This window comes from Ceratotherium simum, chromosome X, assembly GCF_057802395.1.
Source record: "Ceratotherium simum simum isolate JZ-2026a chromosome X, ASM5780239v1, whole genome shotgun sequence".
NCBI lineage: Eukaryota > Metazoa > Chordata > Mammalia > Perissodactyla > Rhinocerotidae > Ceratotherium > Ceratotherium simum.
This window is the reverse complement of record NC_141940.1, coordinates 75,479,996-75,498,043: the sequence shown is the minus strand read 5'-3', so window position 1 is coordinate 75,498,043 and position 18,048 is coordinate 75,479,996. Positions and strand designations below refer to the sequence as shown.

Genomic DNA, 18,048 nt, shown 5'->3' with positions numbered 1-18,048 from the left:
CCCAGATCAGTGGGCCGGTGTGTCGACCGGGCGCGCGGGGAGCAGAGGAGGCCGACAGCTCTAGAAGAGCGCCAACTTCCCACGGACTGAGCGCTCGGGGAACAGGACTAGGCGGGACCCACCCCTAACCGCACGAGCCGCACACTCAGATTGGTGCCATCATGAGCGCCGCGTCCTTAAGAGCTCCCTGAAACCCCACCCCCTTCCTGTTCTGGGGGCGTGGAATGGGGCAAGGACCCCGTGACGGAGCTTGCTATTGGCTAAGAGGAGTAGGGTTGGCCTTGCGTTCGCCTGAGCAGGGGAGTAGACAGCTCAGCGGCCGCGGAGAGAGTCGATGCGCGCTGGATAGCAGCGAGAGGTGTGTGAGGCTCGCACTGGCCACAGACCCTCGGGCGCAATCGCCAGGGAGCTAGGACTCAGCGACCGGGCTGCCGGGCTACCCGGCCGAGGCTTCAGAGGCGCAAACTGATGGGACTGGCTCGCTCGGCAGCGTCTGCCCGCTCTTCTAAGTGCACTGAGCGGGGCCCGCGCTGAAGTAGAAGCTGTTGGGGTCACGCAGCCTGGAATCCCAGTGTGGCCAGGAGGAACGGAGCCGGTGCCAGGGCGACCCAGTCGGCAGCCCCCAGACCGAGCTCGTGTTGTGGGGAGACTCCCACTTTTTCCGAGGGGCGCCGATCCCGGGACGGTCGAGGCGTTGGGGCGGCTGCCGAGTCCTCAGCGGGGAGACCCCGTCGGGGAGAGGGCGCGCAGTCTCAAACAGTCTCGGGGAGCGGAGCAGAATCAGGCGGGATCACCCGGGGGCGCAGAGCCCCCGTCGTGCCTTGTGCGGCACAGAGGCCAGGGGAGTGAGTCCTCGGAGGCCGCAGCCCATGCCCAGATTGCGGGCGGCTGCCCAGTGAGTCCTCTTGGCCCGCCGGACGGAGAAGAGCGACACCGAAGCCGGCGGGAGGGGAGCACTTCAAGGCCGGCGGCTGCGGAGGATGGGCGCCTGAGCGGCTCGGAGCGCAGCGCGGCACGGGAAGGCGAGGCGAGCTTTGCTGAAGAGGCACCAGGGGATCCCGAAGTGCAGCCTGCCCCCGGGAAGATGGCTCGGCCTGGGCAGCGTTGGCTCGGTAAATGGCTTGTGGCGATGGTCGTGTTGGCGCTCTGCCGGCTCGCCACGCCGCTGGCCAAGAACCTGGAGCCCGTGTCCTGGAGCTCCCTCAACCCCAAGTGAGTAACTTATCTGCTCTGGTCTCTGGGAGTGGGAGGCATTCCTTCGGGGTGAGGCCGCGCGTCCCGGAGAGAGTGTGGAGAGGTTTTCAGAGGAGAAGCGGCGCCCCATTTTGTCTCGGGCTTTTTTGAGTGTGTTTTCCTGCCGGCGGGCAGGGCAGGGTGCGGAGGGGTGGGGTGGGGGCACTTGTCTGGGTTGTGACCCCTGGGCTTCCCGGCCCTCTCCTCCACACGTCCCAGATCGAGTCGAGGTGGTTGCTCCAGGCGGAGCTGGGAGTCCGGACGCTCGAGAGCGCGCTCGAGAGCTGGGTGGGGGAGAGCACGCAGCCCCCTCTGGGGCCCCTGGGAACGTGGCGGTTTTGGCCAAGGGCCGCTCCGGGGGCGAGCTTGACCCGGGCGGGGGACGAGGCCGGAACATAGGTTCCTCGTTTGTTTAGCTGTGAAGGGACTGCAGCGCGGGACCCCGCACTTGGGGCGGGTGGCAGCGCCTGTATCCCCATTCGGGCTTCTCCCATTTTCATTTTTCTTTCTTCCCTGTTTGCCTGCCTAGCTTTTCGCTTTTCCGTCTCTTCTAGCCCCCCCTTTTCTCCCTGCCAGGGCCGTGGAAGGGCGGACGCCGCTCCCAGGCTCACAAAGGCGGCGGGTGGAGAGGGGCGGAGTGGGAGAGGGGTTTGTGTGTGGGGGTTTGGATCCAGCGCCCGTCGGGGGTCCAGTGGAACCGGCGTCAGAGCTTCGAGGGCGGCTCGGGCGGAGAGTGGCGGCCAAGCCAGCGAGCGAGGTGGTTTTTGGGAGCAAAGGATTCCTGCCCAGGCGCGTCCGGTTGACCCCCACCCTATGTCCCTCAGACTGGGGAGCTGTGCTTAGCTTTCCCCAAGAGCTGGGGAGGTAGCTATGTAGAGGAGATCCTTTCTTTTCTTCCTTCTCCTTTCCTTTCACAATCCCCCCCTCCCCAAACAACACACACACCTTTCAGGGCGGTGGCTCAGTGGTTTCTGGGTTGTTAGTGGGGAGTTGCTTGGGCTGTGTGGTGACCTCTGGACCTTTTTCTCTTTTGGCATCCAGAACTTGGGTTGGAAACCAGGGTCAAAATTGCTTTTCCTTCCTGATTTCTGGAGGTCCCAGCAGTGTGCAGACACCTCCACTTAGTGGGAAAGTTGGGAGCCTTGGCCTGCCCTGTCTGTGCTGTCTGATTCCCATATCTGGAATCTCTTCCTGTCCACTCTCCTGGGCTTCCCGGTAACTTCCAAGGTTCCTGCCTGCCTGGGCCTCAGGTTGCAGGAACCATGAATCTCTCCGCCCTGGAGTGGGAGAAGGTGGCTTCTTTAGTTCTTTTCTCCTTGGGTTAAGGTAGAGTCCTAGTTACTGGTGGGTGGGGCGGCTAAACCAGGGTCAGAATAGAGGGCTCTGCCTCCGTACAAGGAGAGGGATTGACAAGGATTTCTCCCCTGCCCAGAAGCCAAACTGGGTGCAACACTCTCCTAACAGCAGGGAGTCAAAATGCTCTGGGGGCCCTGGGCTGCTGCGCCCAGGGGGAAAGGTTGTGAAGTGCCCAGTTCCCCCCCTGTAAGGGTGGAGGCTGGAAATGCTCTCTCTGAAATCTGCTGAAATCTGCCTAGGGTAGCCCATCATAGGGGCTCATGGGAGTGACCTAATTGCTCTCTTGGGTCTCTAACCAGAGATAACATACAGCTCCACAGCTGGAAAGGAGCCCTCCTGCAGAGTTGGTGGGGGGTGGGAGGGACCTGGGAGAAACAAGATATCTCTGAGCTTCCCCCTTTTTGTGTTTTGAGCCTTTAGTGCTCTGGACCGGTTTACAGATTTTTGAGGTCTCCCCCACTCCATCCACTTCAAGCTCAGGGCAGGCATTTTGGGACGGAGATGGGGAGTGGCTGAGGACTCAGTAGGACCTGCACGAATTCCATCCTATGACTGGGCAGATCCTGGGAATGGTTGGGACTGATCTGGCGCCCCTGTGCACCCCCCGCCGCCAAGTTCCATCTATGCTCAGGGGTCTGGAATGCAGCCACTGTCTGTGTGTGTTGGGGTGAGGGCAGGAGGACAGGAGAGAAGCACTGTCCTCAGCTCGACTAGAGCTCTGGGGGCTGCCTGTGCCACTGCACCCAACCCTCGGGCTACCACAGCCTTTGAAATCAACAGTCTCTCTCTGTCTGTCTCTCCCTCTTTGCCTCCTGCCTGAGTTCTCCCTCTCAGGTCCATGTCGGTTTGCCCTCTCACAACCTCTGAGCCACGCTCACCTGCCCTCTCAGGCTAGGCTCGCCTGCTCTCCCTCTTTCTCACACTCCCTCTCACTCTTAGTCACTCTCTGCCTCTTTTTCTCAAGTCCTTTTGTTTCTCGCACATGCCCGTGTTCTCCCTCACAGGCTCATTTTCTCTCTTCCCTCCTCCCTTCCTCCCTGCTTTTGGTCTCTCTCCTCAGCCCTGTCAGGAGCTGGCAAGCCCCCTCCCCCCAAAAAATCTCCCAGTGCCTATAAACCCTGCTTAATTGCTTCCTCCTTGGGAAAAAAAATCAAAACAAAGAAGTGGTGGGGCTGGGGTATGTTTCCAGGTTCCAGGGCACGTGCAGCCCCAGCCCTGACCGGGAGAGGGGAGGCGGAAGGGCCAGCTCAAGACTCCCAGCCTCTTTCCCAAAGTGGTGCTGGGGCCTTCCAGGATGGTAGTCCCTGGATGGCAAGAGCTTCTGCCTCCTTGGCCTCTCTTGTCAGATTTGCCCCATGAGTACAGGCAGGGTGGGGATGTGGGTTTGGTCCCACTAGAGGTTGGGAGGAACCAAAGTGTGTGCACGCACTTGGGTCTGGGGCTGTGATGGAAGGTGTCAGGGTGGCCCCCTCCCCCAGTGTCATCCCCTGAGAGCTTGGGGCAGCCGGCAGGCCTCACACTTGAGTCCTCAGCCAAGTCCAGCTGCTGCAGTTCAGTCTCTCAGTCCTGTTCTGACCCCTTCCTGCCCCCCACTCAGGTTCCCCCACCTCCAAGGAGTTGGGAATGTGTCTGAGATCACATTACAACTTCCCTACAAGGGGGTCGGAGTAGGGGGTTCAGCTTGGCATCCAGGACCCTTGACTTCATCCAGCATGGGTGGGGGCAGCTGCAGACCCCAACCCAAGCTTGCCTGCCTCAAGCCAAAGTGTTGGCCCCCTCACAGCTGTTCAGTTCACAGTCCTGGGGAGGCCAGCTCAGGGGGCCCCTTTCTGGGGTGGCTAGGGACCTGACCTCTTCTACTCTGTGGCTGATTGGCCACAGGTGGGGGCCTGAGAGTGATGGGAACCCAGCGGCTCCTAAAGTTCTCTGTTCCCCTTCCTCCCCACCCTTACCCCAGGCAGCCAGACCAGGGCAAGAAAGGCCTGTGAGGCTGGGGTAGAGGCTGAATCGAGACTTCCCTTTCTCCCCTCAGGCTCTCCACTGCCTCACCAGCTCAGGTGCATGGGAATAGGCGGGCCCTGAATACTACTGTGCATCACTGTTGTCTGGAGTTGGGACCATGGAGAGGGTGGGCCAGCCAGGAGGCCGCTGGTTGCCATGGGAACACCAGGTTTTGGAGAGGGTCCACTCTGTGATTATTAGGGGAGCTGAGGTGGGGGGATGTTCACCAGCCGCATTTTGGTTTCCTTGCCCTGTGCACCATCACAGCCCCTCCTGGGTGTGTTTTCGTGGTAGTCATTTTGGGTGGGGTGCTAGCAGCCAGGAATGTAAGCTCCTTCAGCTTCTTACTTCTAAATGGTACTCTGCTTGGCGTGCTAACTAACAGTCAGGCAGCACCTTGCTGCTTACAAACCTTCCTCATATGTGAGCTCATTGGATGTTCCCAACAGCCCTGGGGAGTTGGAATCACCCCCATTTACCAGAAAAGGGAAGTGACTTGTCTAAAGTCAGTCAGCTCGTAGGGGGTAGAGTTGTGCTATGTGCCATTCTTTCCACGCCCGTCTTGCTGCCTTGGAATCTAGGAGAGACAGGAATTCAAGGTGGGGTTTGGGAAGAGGCACTGGCTCGGTGCCCCTCTCACCTCACAGGTGTGCGTGCATCTGTCCTTGTGACTCAGACCCTGCTTGCGTGGGATGAGCAGTGCTCTGGCTTCCTCATTTGACTTTGCTAGGCCTACCTCTGAGGGCAGCCTGCTTGGGTGACCTAAACTAGAGGCAGCCAATTTGCTGCCTAGCTCTCTCCCTCCCGAGCTCTGAACAGCACCTTTGCTTCCTCTCTGGGCTGGGAATCTCACTTCCTCTCAGGGAACCCACAGAAAGCAGGCAACGAGGAAGGGAGTGTTAAGCCCCCAATGGACCCTAGCATTGGCCAGGTGGGACAGAGGGGAGGGCATAGTTCAGTGTAGGTGGGGAGGGTGACTTCCTCTGGGACTCTCCTGGCTTCCCTGCCTCCGACAGTAGTGTGTGTGTGCCAGGACCCAGCTGCTGTTCCTGCCCACCCACGCCTGGGCAGGCACTGCTGGGACACGCCAGGCCTGCTCCTGCTGCCTCGGGGGCTGGGTGGAGCTGGGGGAGTGAAAGAGGAGCCTTTAATTTGGGGGCTCCCCACCCTTGCTGGGATGAGAGCAGACTTGAGCTCTGGCTTGGGGTCTGTCCTCCACTGGTCCTGCCACCTTGCGGGTGCAGGCACGGTGGTGCTGGGGTCACTGAATCAAGGGTGTGGCTAGAGTCTTGTACAAAACTTGGACTGGCATGGCCTGGGACCAGGCTCTTCCTTCGGCCATTCTCTGACCACAAGTTCCTAGGCCCTACGGGAAGGGTGAGAAGGAAGGAAATGTGGACCTGGTCAAAGGTGGGCAGCTTTCTGGGCACGACCCCCACAGCTGCAAGCTCTCCCCACTGTAGACTGTATGTGTATGAGTGGAGAGAGGCTCAGCTGGATCAAAGAAGCATGGGGGCAGTTGGCCTCTGACCAGCCCAGGGCCGGGGAGGCTAGCGCCACAGGCCCTTCAGGCTTCTGTCCCGGGATTCTTTTTAGTAGTCGTGGTGGTACTTCTCAGTAGGAAGGCTGAGGGGGAGACTTGGCCTAGGGTGGAGGGGAAGAGGCAGGCCACAAGATGGGAGCTGGAATGCTCAGGCTCCCTCCCCGGAGTCCTTTTGCTCCCTGGGGTGGCTCCCCAGGTCCAGGAGGCTATCAGAGGCTAAGGAGGGAAGGGCTCAGGGGTTACCATGGCGACCTGCTTCAGGCTTCCTGCTGAGCCATGTCAATCCCCTTATTTTCCAGAAAAGGGCTTTGTCTGGGGGTGGCCCCAGGCAGGAAAGCTTGGCTTGATAATGGGGGGAGTAGTAGTTTTTGAAAACTGGGGGATAAAGAGTTTAACTTGGGGACAATCTCTTCCTCCTCCTCTCTTGTCTCTACTCCTGACCTGCTGAATATGAGGGGAGACCTGCAGGGACCCCCCTGAACAGTATGACTAGTGTTGTACCTGGCTTTGTGCTTCACTCTCACTGGCTACATACTCACCCCTTGTGGCCCCTTGCCACTTTCTTGAGCATCTCACAGGCCAAGAAGCAATTTTCCCAGTGGTGGGGAAGATGCTGAGAAGGCACCATTGTGGGAGGTCAGGGTCAGGGAAGGCAGGTCTCATCAGGTTACTCTCCCTTCTGCCCTTTAGGGGAAGGTGAGTTTCCCTCTGCCAGCTGCTATGCAAGTGAACTGATGAATATTTATGAAGTCTGTTCACTGAGGTTGAAGAGAGTCTGAGGGGTGTTGGGGGCAATAGTCCTCTCTTCTTTTCCCTCCCCTGCCCACTATGTAGACATCTGTTTCCTCGATGTCTCTGGGTTTAAGGTAGAACACTGAGTAGCTAGAAGCCCTCTGTTCCAGTTCCAGGGCTCCAGAGCCTGAATGACGATGGGAGACTTTGCTTAGGGCAGAGAAGACTCCCTTACCTGTGAGTAAGCCAGGGCCAAGTGGTTAGAAAGGTGAGCTGTCCTGTACCCCTTTGCATGCCTTCTATGTACCTGCTGTCCACGCCGGGTAGGGTCCTGTTGAGGTGCAGCTGTACAAGGATTCAACCAATGTTTCAGGTCCTCTTAGACCCCTGGGGGTTAACATCCTGGGTGGGTTTGGGCTCTTTGTGTTGCTTTGAGCACCTCTCTTCAATGGGAACATTCGTCTGATCACCCATTCCCTCACATGGGGGGCCTGGACTCAGTTAGAAGTTGTCTAATCCTGTTGCCTGGATGGAACCAGTGTGAGGATTGGAAAGTGAAAAATGCCTTGGGAATTGCAGAGGTTTTGGTGAAACCTCTCAGCTTTTTGTGGTGCGTGGGGTGGGGGCGTTCCCTTTCAAATGTTTGTGTGGGCCTCCATCCTGTGCCTGCTTCCTTTCTGGCCCTCTGCAGTGCTGTAAAGTTTGGTACCAAGGGGGAGGCCTTCTCATTGTGACTTTTACCCTCCTGCATAGCAAGATGGCAGGTTCCAGGTTGGTGGAGCCTCACTCGACATGGAGGGAGGGCTGCCTTTCTTCATCTGCTTCATCTACCTGGTCTAGTTTCCCTTCTTGCCTTCTTGGATATCATTTCCCTCCCTTGGGTGATGATACTGAGCTCCCAATATGCCCTCATGGCTTGTAGTCCCCACTGTGGAGTGGGCCCTCAGGAAGTAGAACCATGCTCTTGCACTGTCAGCTTCGTTCTCGCAGCACTGCCTTCAGCCCTTCCTTGTCCTCGCTGCTAGAAGGTCTGTCCCCAACAGGACGAAACCCACACTGCTTGTTGTGAACCTCGAGGCCTTTCAGTCTGGCCCCAGCTGAGTTTTTCTACCTCTTCTTCTGTTCCTCTCTACCAATTGCTGGGGCAATCACTGGCCTGGGTTTTGTGTCCCAGCCATTGCCATCCACTCTTGCTGTGTGTTGACTTCTTATTCCTCACTCAGGACCTGCTTTCATCCCACTCTTTCTGTGGAACCATCTCTGACCATCCTGTCAGATGAGCTGTCTCCTTCCTCTCCCTGCCTCCAGCCCTTGCCTTTTGAACCATCATCCTCTCACATAACCTACAGTTAGCCTGGTGCTGTCTGTTGCTAGAGTGTGGGCCATTTACTTTTATGACCCACACCAGACAGTAAAGTCCTTGAGGATGGGGCCATTTCTTCTCTTCCTATTTCCCCCTCAAGCAACAAGGCTGCGTTCATAGGTACTTGGTGTTAGTATCTGGCCTCCTGCCTCTTGGCAGACTAGACTATTTCTAAGCAGGAGTCAAACATGTTGAGTGCCTACTGTGCGCTAGGTGCTGTACATATGCCATCGTGTCTCCCCTCCACAACCCTGGAAGGTGGAGCTTTTACCACCCCCAGTTTATAAGTGAGGAAACTGAGGCTCAGGGATATCAGGTAGCTATTCCAAGGTCACAGAGCTAGTAAGGGCCACGTCTGTCTGATTCCAAAGCCTGTCTTTTTTCTCCTACATGGTACTTCCTTGCTCCCATCCCCAGCCTGCTCAGACTCAGAAATGGCCAAGTGAGCACCACTTTCTTACTGTGTGCTTAGGCAAGAACAGAGTGATATGAATAGGTAGCCCTAGGGAGCTACCCTCCCCCTGCTATTCCCTAGTGCCTAGCCTTCTGGCTCAGAAGGCATTTGTCCATCTTCTCTCAGGATCTGGAGCAAAGGCATTGTGGAGGTCGGGGGATTAGAACACAGATGAGTAAGGTTCTTGGAGCACGATCTTATATGATCTGTTGTCCCTGCTTGGGCCCCTTCTCTCCCGCTGTTCTTCTTAGGAGTGAGACTGGTCAAGTTTGGGGGTTCAGGCTCTTGCATTCTGTGGGTGGGATGGGTCCCAGTAGGACACCGGGCAGTGGGAGTGGGGATTGGGGAGAGCTGTGTGGAGGTGCACCTGGCCAGAGACTGTGCCCATTACCCCTTGGCTCCAGGCGATGCCTGTTCCTATCTCTCCATCATGCCCAAGATTAGCAAGGATCGGGGAGAAGGCATGGGTCCCAGACAGGTTGAGCTCCCCCAGCCATTGGCTGGGAGCTGTGGGCGTGGTGGCTAAGGCATGTGTGGGCTTGTTGTGTGTGTGTGTGTGTGCACACGCGTGTGTGTAGCAGAGGTGGTAGCAGTGGCTATGAAAGAATGTGAGTGTGATGATGGGGCTGGGAGGAGGACAGGGCTGCCACCTCCAGGCAGCCCAAGCCGGACACCTTGGTACCCAGCCCATCAAGCCACATCAGCCCCCTGTGGAAATGCCACATTAGGACAAAGGACTCCCCCAGCTAGGCAGTGCCCCACCCTGCCAAGCAAAGCCTGGCAGCCTTGCCCATGGGCCACCCCTTCCATACCCTGCTGGCAGTGTGGTTCTCTCTCCCACCCCCAGCCTGAGGATGGAGGAAGGACAAAATGCCTGTTCTTGCCATCTCCACCCAGTAGGCCCAGCCTGGCCTTCATTGTCCACTCACCTGGTTCTGCGGATGGCCCAGGACCCCCAACCCTGAGGCTGCCATTTCTTCCCTTCTGGGCAGGTTCCTGAGTGGGAAGGGCCTGGTGATCTACCCAAAGATTGGCGACAAGCTGGACATCATCTGTCCCCGAGCAGAAGCAGGACGGCCCTATGAGTACTACAAGCTGTACCTGGTACGGCCTGAGCAGGCAGCTGCCTGCAGCACTGTGCTCGACCCCAATGTGCTGGTCACCTGCAATAGGCCAGAGCAGGAAATCCGCTTTACCATCAAGTTCCAGGAGTTCAGCCCCAACTACATGGGCCTGGAGTTCAAGAAGCACCATGATTACTACATTACCTGTGAGTCCCTGCCCATCATGTGGTTCCCTCCTATCCTATAGCAGTAGGAGCTTCTAAGCAGTGCAAAGAGATTGCATGCAGTTAAGGCCCTGCCTGATCTGGTACCCTTTAAAGACTGGCGTGCTCTCCTTCCAGCCTGGCCTTGGAATTCTGGCCCCAACATTCACCAGGGGGCCTGCTGCCAGCTCGCCTTGGCTCTAGGAGTTTGGTGGGAGAGGACTCCAATTCGTGGTGCTCTCTCTCTTATTTTCTTTGCCCACCTATGATGTAATCTTGGGAATGGCAGAGTTGGCAGAGCCCTTTGGGATCAGCCAGCCTTTCAGCCTTTCTCTTCACGGGAAACTGTGGCCCCAAGAGGGGAAGGGGCTTCTAGCCCTAGATCACACAGGGAGTTAGGGATAGGACTGGGACTCCAGCCCAGTTCTCCTGACCCCTAATCCAAGATTCCTTCCAGTCTGTGCAGAAGCCTCCCACATGATGCCTGTTCTAATTGCTTTGCCTCTGAGCAACATCGCCCAATGAGAAAACACGCTTTAGTGTCCACTAAGAAAGAAGGGCCAAGGCCTGGTAGTGATAGAAGAGCAGCACTCTTGGAGGAAGGGCTAGTTCTTGGCCCGGGCTGGGCTGGGCTGGCTATTCTAATCCTAGTGGGATGGAGAGAAGTAGAAAGGTTCACAGGTAGGTGGGAGATACTTGCCACTCCCCAGCTCCCAGTTCTATTGTTATGGGCTCAGGCAGCACTAGGGTTTCTGGGTGATGCAGGCAGATCTTTCTCTCCTCCTGACTTCTCTGGCCTCTTGCTGCAGCTACATCCAATGGGAGCCTGGAGGGACTGGAGAACCGGGAGGGAGGTGTATGCCGTACACGCACCATGAAGATCGTCATGAAGGTTGGGCAAGGTGAGTGCCCAGTCTGAGGGCTCCCCAGTTAGGCCTTTGCCACAGATGTTCCTGACTGGGTGTGGATGTGTTGGGAATAGGAGAGGCGGCAATAGGGTTAGAGTATTTGAGGTCTGATATACAGGCCATTCCTGGCCCACGCTAGATGACTGAGGCACCTATGTTGTTGGGGTCCCTCCCCCTCACCTGTCCTCTCTCCACCCCCAGACCCCAATGCTGTGACGCCTGAGCAGCTGACTACCAGCCGGCCCAGCAAGGAGGCAGACAACACTATCAAGATGGCCACGCAGGCCCCCGGTGGTCGGGGCTCCCTGGGTGACTCTGATGGCAAGCATGGTGAGTGTATAGGTGTCTCACAGAGGGCAGAAGCCATTGCTCGGCTGCCCTTTCATGCCCTATGTCTGAAGAAAGGCAGGACAGGGCCCAGCCTGAGATCTGTCATGTGTCCCTGGGACCCCTAGCTGACATTCCTATCCTCCCTTCCCCTTCCTCAGAGACTATAAACCAAGAAGAGAAGAGTGGCCCCGGTGCCAGCGGAGGCAGCAGTGGGGACCCTGACAGCTTCTTCAACTCCAAAGTGGCATTGTTTGCGGCCGTTGGCGCTGGCTGCGTCATCTTCCTGCTCATCATCATCTTCCTGACGGTTCTGCTACTCAAGCTGCGCAAGCGGCACCGCAAGCACACGCAGCAACGAGCGCCTGCCCTTTCGCTCAGTACCCTGGCCAGTCCCAAGGGGGGCAGTGGCACAGCAGGCACCGAGCCCAGCGACATCATCATCCCCTTACGGACTACAGAGAACAACTACTGCCCCCACTATGAGAAGGTGAGTGGGGACTACGGGCACCCCGTCTACATCGTCCAGGAGATGCCACCCCAGAGCCCAGCGAACATCTACTACAAGGTCTGAGAGCCCGGCGCGGCCTCAGGCCCTGAGGGACAGTCGGCCGGGACTGCACCTCTCCTTTCTCCCCCATGCCCCTCCCCTTGCCAGCTGTGCCCACCTTTGTATTTAGTTTTGTAGTTTCTTGGCTTTTATAATTCCCCTTTTGCCCTGCCCCCTGGGCTTCGGAGGGGGGTGCTTGTGCCCCCAGCCCCCATGCTCTTGTGCCTTCCCCCTCTGGCCAAGCCTCTGGGCTCTGCGGGGGCGCCCCTTCTTGGAGGGCAGGGTTGGACGCTGATGGACAGCAGACAGGGAGATGCCCCCCTGGCCCCGTTCCCCCTCGCTCCCTTTCACCTTCCCAGGACTGCTTGTCCGCTATCATCACTGTTTTTAATGTTTTTGTGTTCATTTTTTAGCTGTCAACTCATTTTCATCTGTTTTTTGAAGAAAAATGGAAAAATATAAAAAAGGCAGCCCCTCCCCAGGCTTTCTGAGCCTGGCCCAGCCTGGTATAAGGGGTCTGGGGCAGGATGTGGCCAGCCAGGAAACATAGGATGGCATTTCTTTTATAAACTCTTTATTATTTGGTTGGGGGGGTGAGCAGGCTAGGGCTGTTCTTGCCCATGAGGGAAGACGAGAGTGCCATTAGGCAAGGTGTCTCACCTTCCCCTCCCGACCGTCCCTCTGCAAAGCTGATCTTGGCAATGGGGTAGTGGCTGCCACCCTTCCACCAAAAAAGAAAAAAAATCCCTTCCTTGTGGGATTCTTGGGCATCTCCTGCCTCCCTCACTCTCACGGTAATTAACGTCTTAATTGGCTGTTGCCTGGGGAACAGGAGAGCTGCTGCAGGCAGATGACCTCATGGGGGGTGGAGGGAGGTAAGGTGCCCAGGTGGCTATTTGCCCTGCAGAGCTGGGAGCTCCCCTTTCCCCCCCTGCCCTGTTCTCTCCTCACCTTCGGCATCTTTTGGCCTGGTGGGGAAACAGAGGCCCAGGGCAGAGACCTAAGCGGGTATAAGGCCAGGTGGCCTGCTCCTTTTCTGGGCTCTAGCACAGGTGGGTGTCCCCCCAACCCAGCCCCTGCTGGTACCCCAATCTTGGGCTGGGGCCTGGAAAGAGGAAGAGGCTGCCCAGGGCTGGGCCAGCACGCCGTGCACTTTGACCCCGGCTCCTTGCCAGCGCGGCTGCTAACAGACTGCCACTTGAGTGCGCCTTGTAGGCGCTCCCAGAGTGGCCATGGAAGGAGCTGGGCCTTACACCATCCACCTCCACACTGCCTCCTGGCCAGCTGCCCACCCCAGTGCCAGGTGGGAGAGGGAGCGGAACAGCCAGCCCCTTCCAGGTGGCAGTCGGAAGGGTTTTTTGTTTTTGTTTCTGTTGCCATTTGTGTAAATACTAGTCTTTTTTGAAAAAATAATGTAAAGATGTTTTGTATAAACTCTGAATTATTTTCTTGTTGCTTTTTTCTTAGAAAAAATGAGAACTAAAAAAAAAAATTAACCACATGGAGAAATGGGTGTAAAATGGTGTCGTGATGTTGGGGAATGAGGTGTGAGTGTATGAGTGAGTGCATGAGTGTGAGAGAGAGGGAGAATGTATGTGTGAGAGAGAGTTCCTGTGCCCAAAAACACTGGTGGTCTGGGCAGGGACGGGAAGAGGGTGGCTGTCCTTGTGGAGCAAGATGTTGGAAGTGCCCTATGCCCCTCCTGCTCTCCCCCCAAGTTTCTCTCTCCTCTTGTTCTGCTGGAGCCTGCGAACATTTCCCCCTGTCCATCCTGTCACCTCTCTGGCGTAGGCCGTGTGCATCTGCCCAGTCTGGCACTAGGCTCTGCTAGAGAGGGTTGATGGGGGAGGGGGTGTTCCCATGGGGACCTGGGTGTGTCTTCAAGTACTGCCACCACCTGGCTGGGGCTAGATCTGGGACCTGCTGGCAGGCCCAGCCCTGCCCTGCCTAAAGACACCTGGAGGTGGACAGAAATAACTTCACAAGAGGTGGGCCTCAGCTGCGGCCCACTGGGTACTGGGGCTGCTTCATGTTGTCCAGTTCACTTCTTAGCCAGAAGAAACTTCCTTGTCTTGTCTTCAGAGCTGGGCCACACCAGAGCATACTTGGGGGCTTGCTCGCAGTTGAAGCCCTCAAGCTAGAGCAGCCCTGAGCACCCGCTCTCCTTCCCACAGGCTGATGAGTAACTTGCTCAGGTCAGAGAGGGTGGCGAGGGCCCCGAAGAGGATTTGGCCTTAATCGAAGAGCAGAGATGCAGACTGGCAGGGCCTGGGGCCTTCCTGCTCCAGCCTGGAACAGCCTGCAGGTCTTATGGGGGGACTCCCTGTGGAGATGGCTAAGGCAGATGTCAGGAGAGGAGGACAAATGAGATCCTAGCAGCTAAAAATGGGTAAGAAGGCACTAGAGGAAAGGAGAAGGAGGAAGGAAAGGGAGGGTTAGTTAGTGATCCAGAGCAGGAAGCCCCAGTGAACCAGCCAAGGAGCAGGCACAGCTATGAGGGAAGTGGGAAGCACATGGAGAAGGAAGGGGGAGGAGAGCCATGGGATCTGCAGGGTGGAGGGAAGGGAGGCTGGGCTAGAGCAGGGCTGGGCTCGGCTGGGGTGCTCCTGGAGCCAGCTGGGGCAGAGGCTGTTTATTTGGTTTCTCATTAACCAAAGGAAGTGCCTGGATCAGATGGGGCCTCTGCTGTTTGACTGCCTGCCCAGAGTGGGGCCCTGGCCTGGGCCGGGGGTCTCTAACCAGGGCTGGTTCAGGCCAGATTGATGTCTCTAACTAAGATGGAGCCTTACCTGGGTTGGATGAGCCGTCTTCCCACACTTCTCCAACTGAGTATCCTTGGGTGGTCCCCCACCCAGCCCAGGACACCAGCTGCCCTCACCCTACTGGTGGAAGATTGAGTTCCTGGGGGCCCCTTGGGAGTAGCTGTGGGAGTGTGTGGTAAAATCTGTGGGAGAGAGTAAGGGAAAGTATTGGACAGTCTCTTCAACAGCCCAGAAGGTTTATGACTGGCTGTTCCCACTTTCCTGACCTGGGCGCTGTGGCTGGCACTGGTTTGAGCTCAGTGCCTGTGCTGTGCTGGCCACAGAGTGGTGCTCAGTAGCTCCTTGTGGCAGTGTCCTTCACCTGGACAGTGCCTGCCACTTTTTTCAAACACTTTTACATACATTATCTCATTGAGTCTCATAAACCACCCTGTGAGGGTGGACGGTGGGGAATTATTTGCATGAGGAAACTGAGACCCTAAGAGGGGCAGTGACTTGCCCAAGAACACACATGAAATGATTGGGAGCACTAGGATTCAAGCCCAGGCCTTTTACTACACCACGAACAAACAGAAGCTCCTTGACAGTGGTTCTCCTTTGCCCCGCTCCCCTGCTCCTTGCCCCGCCTCTGGTGAAACCGAGAAAGCGTGCTTCCTTGGGGATCTTTAAAAACAGAAGCCCTCCCCACCATTCCCTTCCCGTCTGTGTGGGTCAGGGAGGGACCAACCCTTAGCTAGCTGGAGGCAGGAGGTGGGACCCTCCTGTGGTAGCGGCCCAGCCCGGCTCCACCCTCAGCTCTCCTTCCTGTCCCAGCTGGGCCCAAGCTCCTGGTGAGTCAGGGATAGGGGATGCTTCCCAGGTGAGGGTGGGGCTGCCTGGCTTCCTCCGCAGGCTGAGCCCAGATCACCAATGAAGCCAAGCTAAGCAGGTGCTAACCAGGCCTCTGTTTCCCTGAAGGGACAGGCTTTGTGGGGCTGGAAGGCCAGGGCTCTTGTAACTTATTGCGCTGGTCCATTTTAAGCTCCCAGGAGGCCTCCCTGAAGCACCAGGGATGTGGATGGCTTGGCACCTCCAGGCAGGGGCATGACGGTGGGCTGAAGAACCCAAGGAGAGACCCAGGCCCGACTGGGACCATCTTACGTTGGGTCCTGCTGAGCAAGCGGCTCTTTGGCCACCTGGCATCAATCACCCTTGGAAATCCGGCCCGCCTGCCTGCCTGCCTGGCCTCCAGTCCTGCCCGGGCACGTCACAGTCCCACTGACACCCCAGCTGAGTCAGCCCCAGCCTGCCTGGGGACCCTCCTCGCCCATCTGCTGCGGGCCACCTGTACAGCTGGCCATCGGATCTTGGGGGGGCTGGGGCCCCAGCTGGTGCTTGTTAGGTTGGCTCCCCCTTTGGGAGGCTGTTGAGGAGGAGACCAGCCCCCACCCAGGACAGGGGTCACGGAGCCCAAACTGAAAGCAATTTAAGGGCATGGGGGAGACAGTAATTGTAGGTTCTTTTTCCAATGGTTAATTATCCAGCTGGCAAAGAGAAAGGAAAGAGGGAAAGCTGGGGGCAGGGGAAATAAGGAATGTGTGAATGGATATGGGAAGGCCGGAGGACTTTGCTCAAGGCACTTTGATACAGGGGAAAGAGCCCCGGGCTGAGAAGCTGGAGACTGAGGGCCTGTTCCAGCTCTCACATGACTCTTGTTGACCAGGGGTAGCCAGATCCCTGCCTCTTTGGGTCTCAATTTCCCTATCTGGGTAATGAGGAGTGGGACTAGAATTCTTCATTTATTCAGAAAATATTTACTGAGCACCTACTATATGCCAGTCAGTGGTCTGGGTACTGGGGTACAGTGAAGAACAGGATAGACAAGGTCCCTGCTCCCAGGGACTTCATATTCTAGAAAGGCCTTTATGTGCCTGGTTAGCTCTTAACCATGCTTGTGTGGTGACAGATCATGGGAATGTGAGAGGCAGAATGGAGGGTACACAGATTAAAAACTTGGATTCTAAAGTTAGCCTTTCACTTGTTCATTCATCCCATTTTTTTTGATCCAACAAATGTTGAATGTCTGGTATGTAGTAAGCACCAATAAATGGTGGCTGTTGCTTTTCCTGTGAGGTGAAGAGTAGGCAGTTCAACTCTGGGGCTGGGCTACCCGGAGACCCTTCTTGCTTTGAGAGTGGACCCCAAGCCCTGACTGTTGCCGTCATCACTGACCAAAGCTGGCCTTTTGCAAAGTTCCTAAACATCTTCATCAGAAGTTATCCTGAGGCTCCAATCCCTGGGCTGGGGGCTGGGCAAAATGTACTGATGATAAACACTTGCCAAAGCCAAAGTAGAAGAGTATGTTGTCAGCCCTTGCCCACCCCTGTGGCCCTGTGGACTGGTCTCTCCCAGCCTCTCCAGAGGCACTGGGTGAGGAGCTGGCTTCTGCGAGAGGAGCTTCCCCCTTTCTCTGGCCAGGGCCCTAGGGAGAGGCTCCAGGTGGCTCCTTTGGTTCCAGGGTACCAGGAGAAGCCAAGGAGATCCTGGAATCTACCCTGCACTGGGAACTCTACACTGGCTGGATTCTGCTGGGCAGTGTCCTTGCTCTCCGGGGGACTGGTTGGTGGCCTCCCTGGCTGCCCTCATGCTTGTTCAGTAGAATCTGAGAGGTCAGAGGCCAGGAATGGTAGAGCTAGGACTTTCCTGAGAGCTCCTTTCCAGACCAAACCCCTCATAGGGAAACTGAGGCCAAGACACCACAAGGGACTTACTCAAGGGCACACAGGGAGTGCTGGCAGAGCCAGGCCTCAGAACCAGCTCCCTCGCCTCACAGGCCACAGCTGTGTGCCCTTCTTGCACACTGTTCCTTTGTTCTCCCAGAATTCCCAGGAGTTTGTGTGTACGTGTGAACCAAACAAACCTGTGTATACGCAGTATTTATATTGACAAACAATGTAAGTTTACACAAGGCAATTACCAAAACGACATATTATAACCCTGAGGAAAACACGGTCCTGGGAGCTGTAGGCCTGGTCAGAGCAGATCTTGAAAATGCACTAACAGGTTGCCCACCTCCCTGGAGGCCCCTCTCCTGTGGTACTTCACACAGCTCTGAAGTCACTAATCAGCACAATAGCTTGGAGGCATCTGTAGGGGCCAGACCTGCTGGTTTGTGGCCCAGACGGAGAATTGGGCATCACAAGGCTGGGTGGGGCCTTAAAGGATCATGTGTTCATCTTCCCTAGGAGCCCAGTGTGGCCCTCCAGTCTCCTGTGCACACCTCCAGGGCCTTCCTCCCTCCCTCCCCCACCCAGGCAGCCAGGGGCCTTTCCAGCCAGCCTGACAGTTAGCTGTCCTGGCCCGTCTTCAGTCCCCCTGCACACACTAATAGCCATAGCAGTAACATGCTTTCACATGCAAATTGCTATGGAATTCTCAGCCCCTGCCAGTGCCCCAGTCCCCAAGGCCTCCCCCTGGGCAGATTCAGAGAAGAGAATGGAATCTTTCAAGCTGTTAGGCATTTAGAGACCTTCTAGTCCAGCCCCCTTGTTGGATGGATGGGAAAACTGAGGC

At 56.8% G+C, this 18,048-nt stretch overlaps 1 protein-coding gene across 1 annotated transcript; it reads left to right on the top strand.

The window, feature by feature from the left end:
• The first annotated feature begins 321 nt into the window (after window positions 1-321).
• Window positions 322-13,180, top strand: EFNB1 (ephrin B1). The gene is made up of 5 exons (XM_004439891.3): window positions 322-1,212; window positions 9,675-9,952; window positions 10,759-10,851; window positions 11,059-11,187; window positions 11,346-13,180. Exons 1-5 carry the CDS (start codon window positions 1,085-1,087, stop codon window positions 11,756-11,758), a joined length of 1,041 nt encoding a protein of 346 aa, XP_004439948.1. The 5' UTR covers window positions 322-1,084; the 3' UTR covers window positions 11,759-13,180.
• Window positions 13,181-18,048: the final 4,868 nt, after the last annotated feature.

Excerpts from the sequence above, each read along its gene's own strand:
- EFNB1 (XM_004439891.3), top strand. The coding sequence starts at position 1,085 with ATGGCTCGGCCTGGGCAGCGTTGGCTCGGTAAATGGCTTGTGGCGATG. Across the intron at positions 1,213-9,674 it reads TGGAGCTCCCTCAACCCCAA|GTTCCTGAGTGGGAAGGGCC; the intron begins GTGAGTAACTTA and ends CCTTCTGGGCAG. Across the intron at positions 11,188-11,345 it reads TGACTCTGATGGCAAGCATG|AGACTATAAACCAAGAAGAG; the intron begins GTGAGTGTATAG and ends CCCCTTCCTCAG.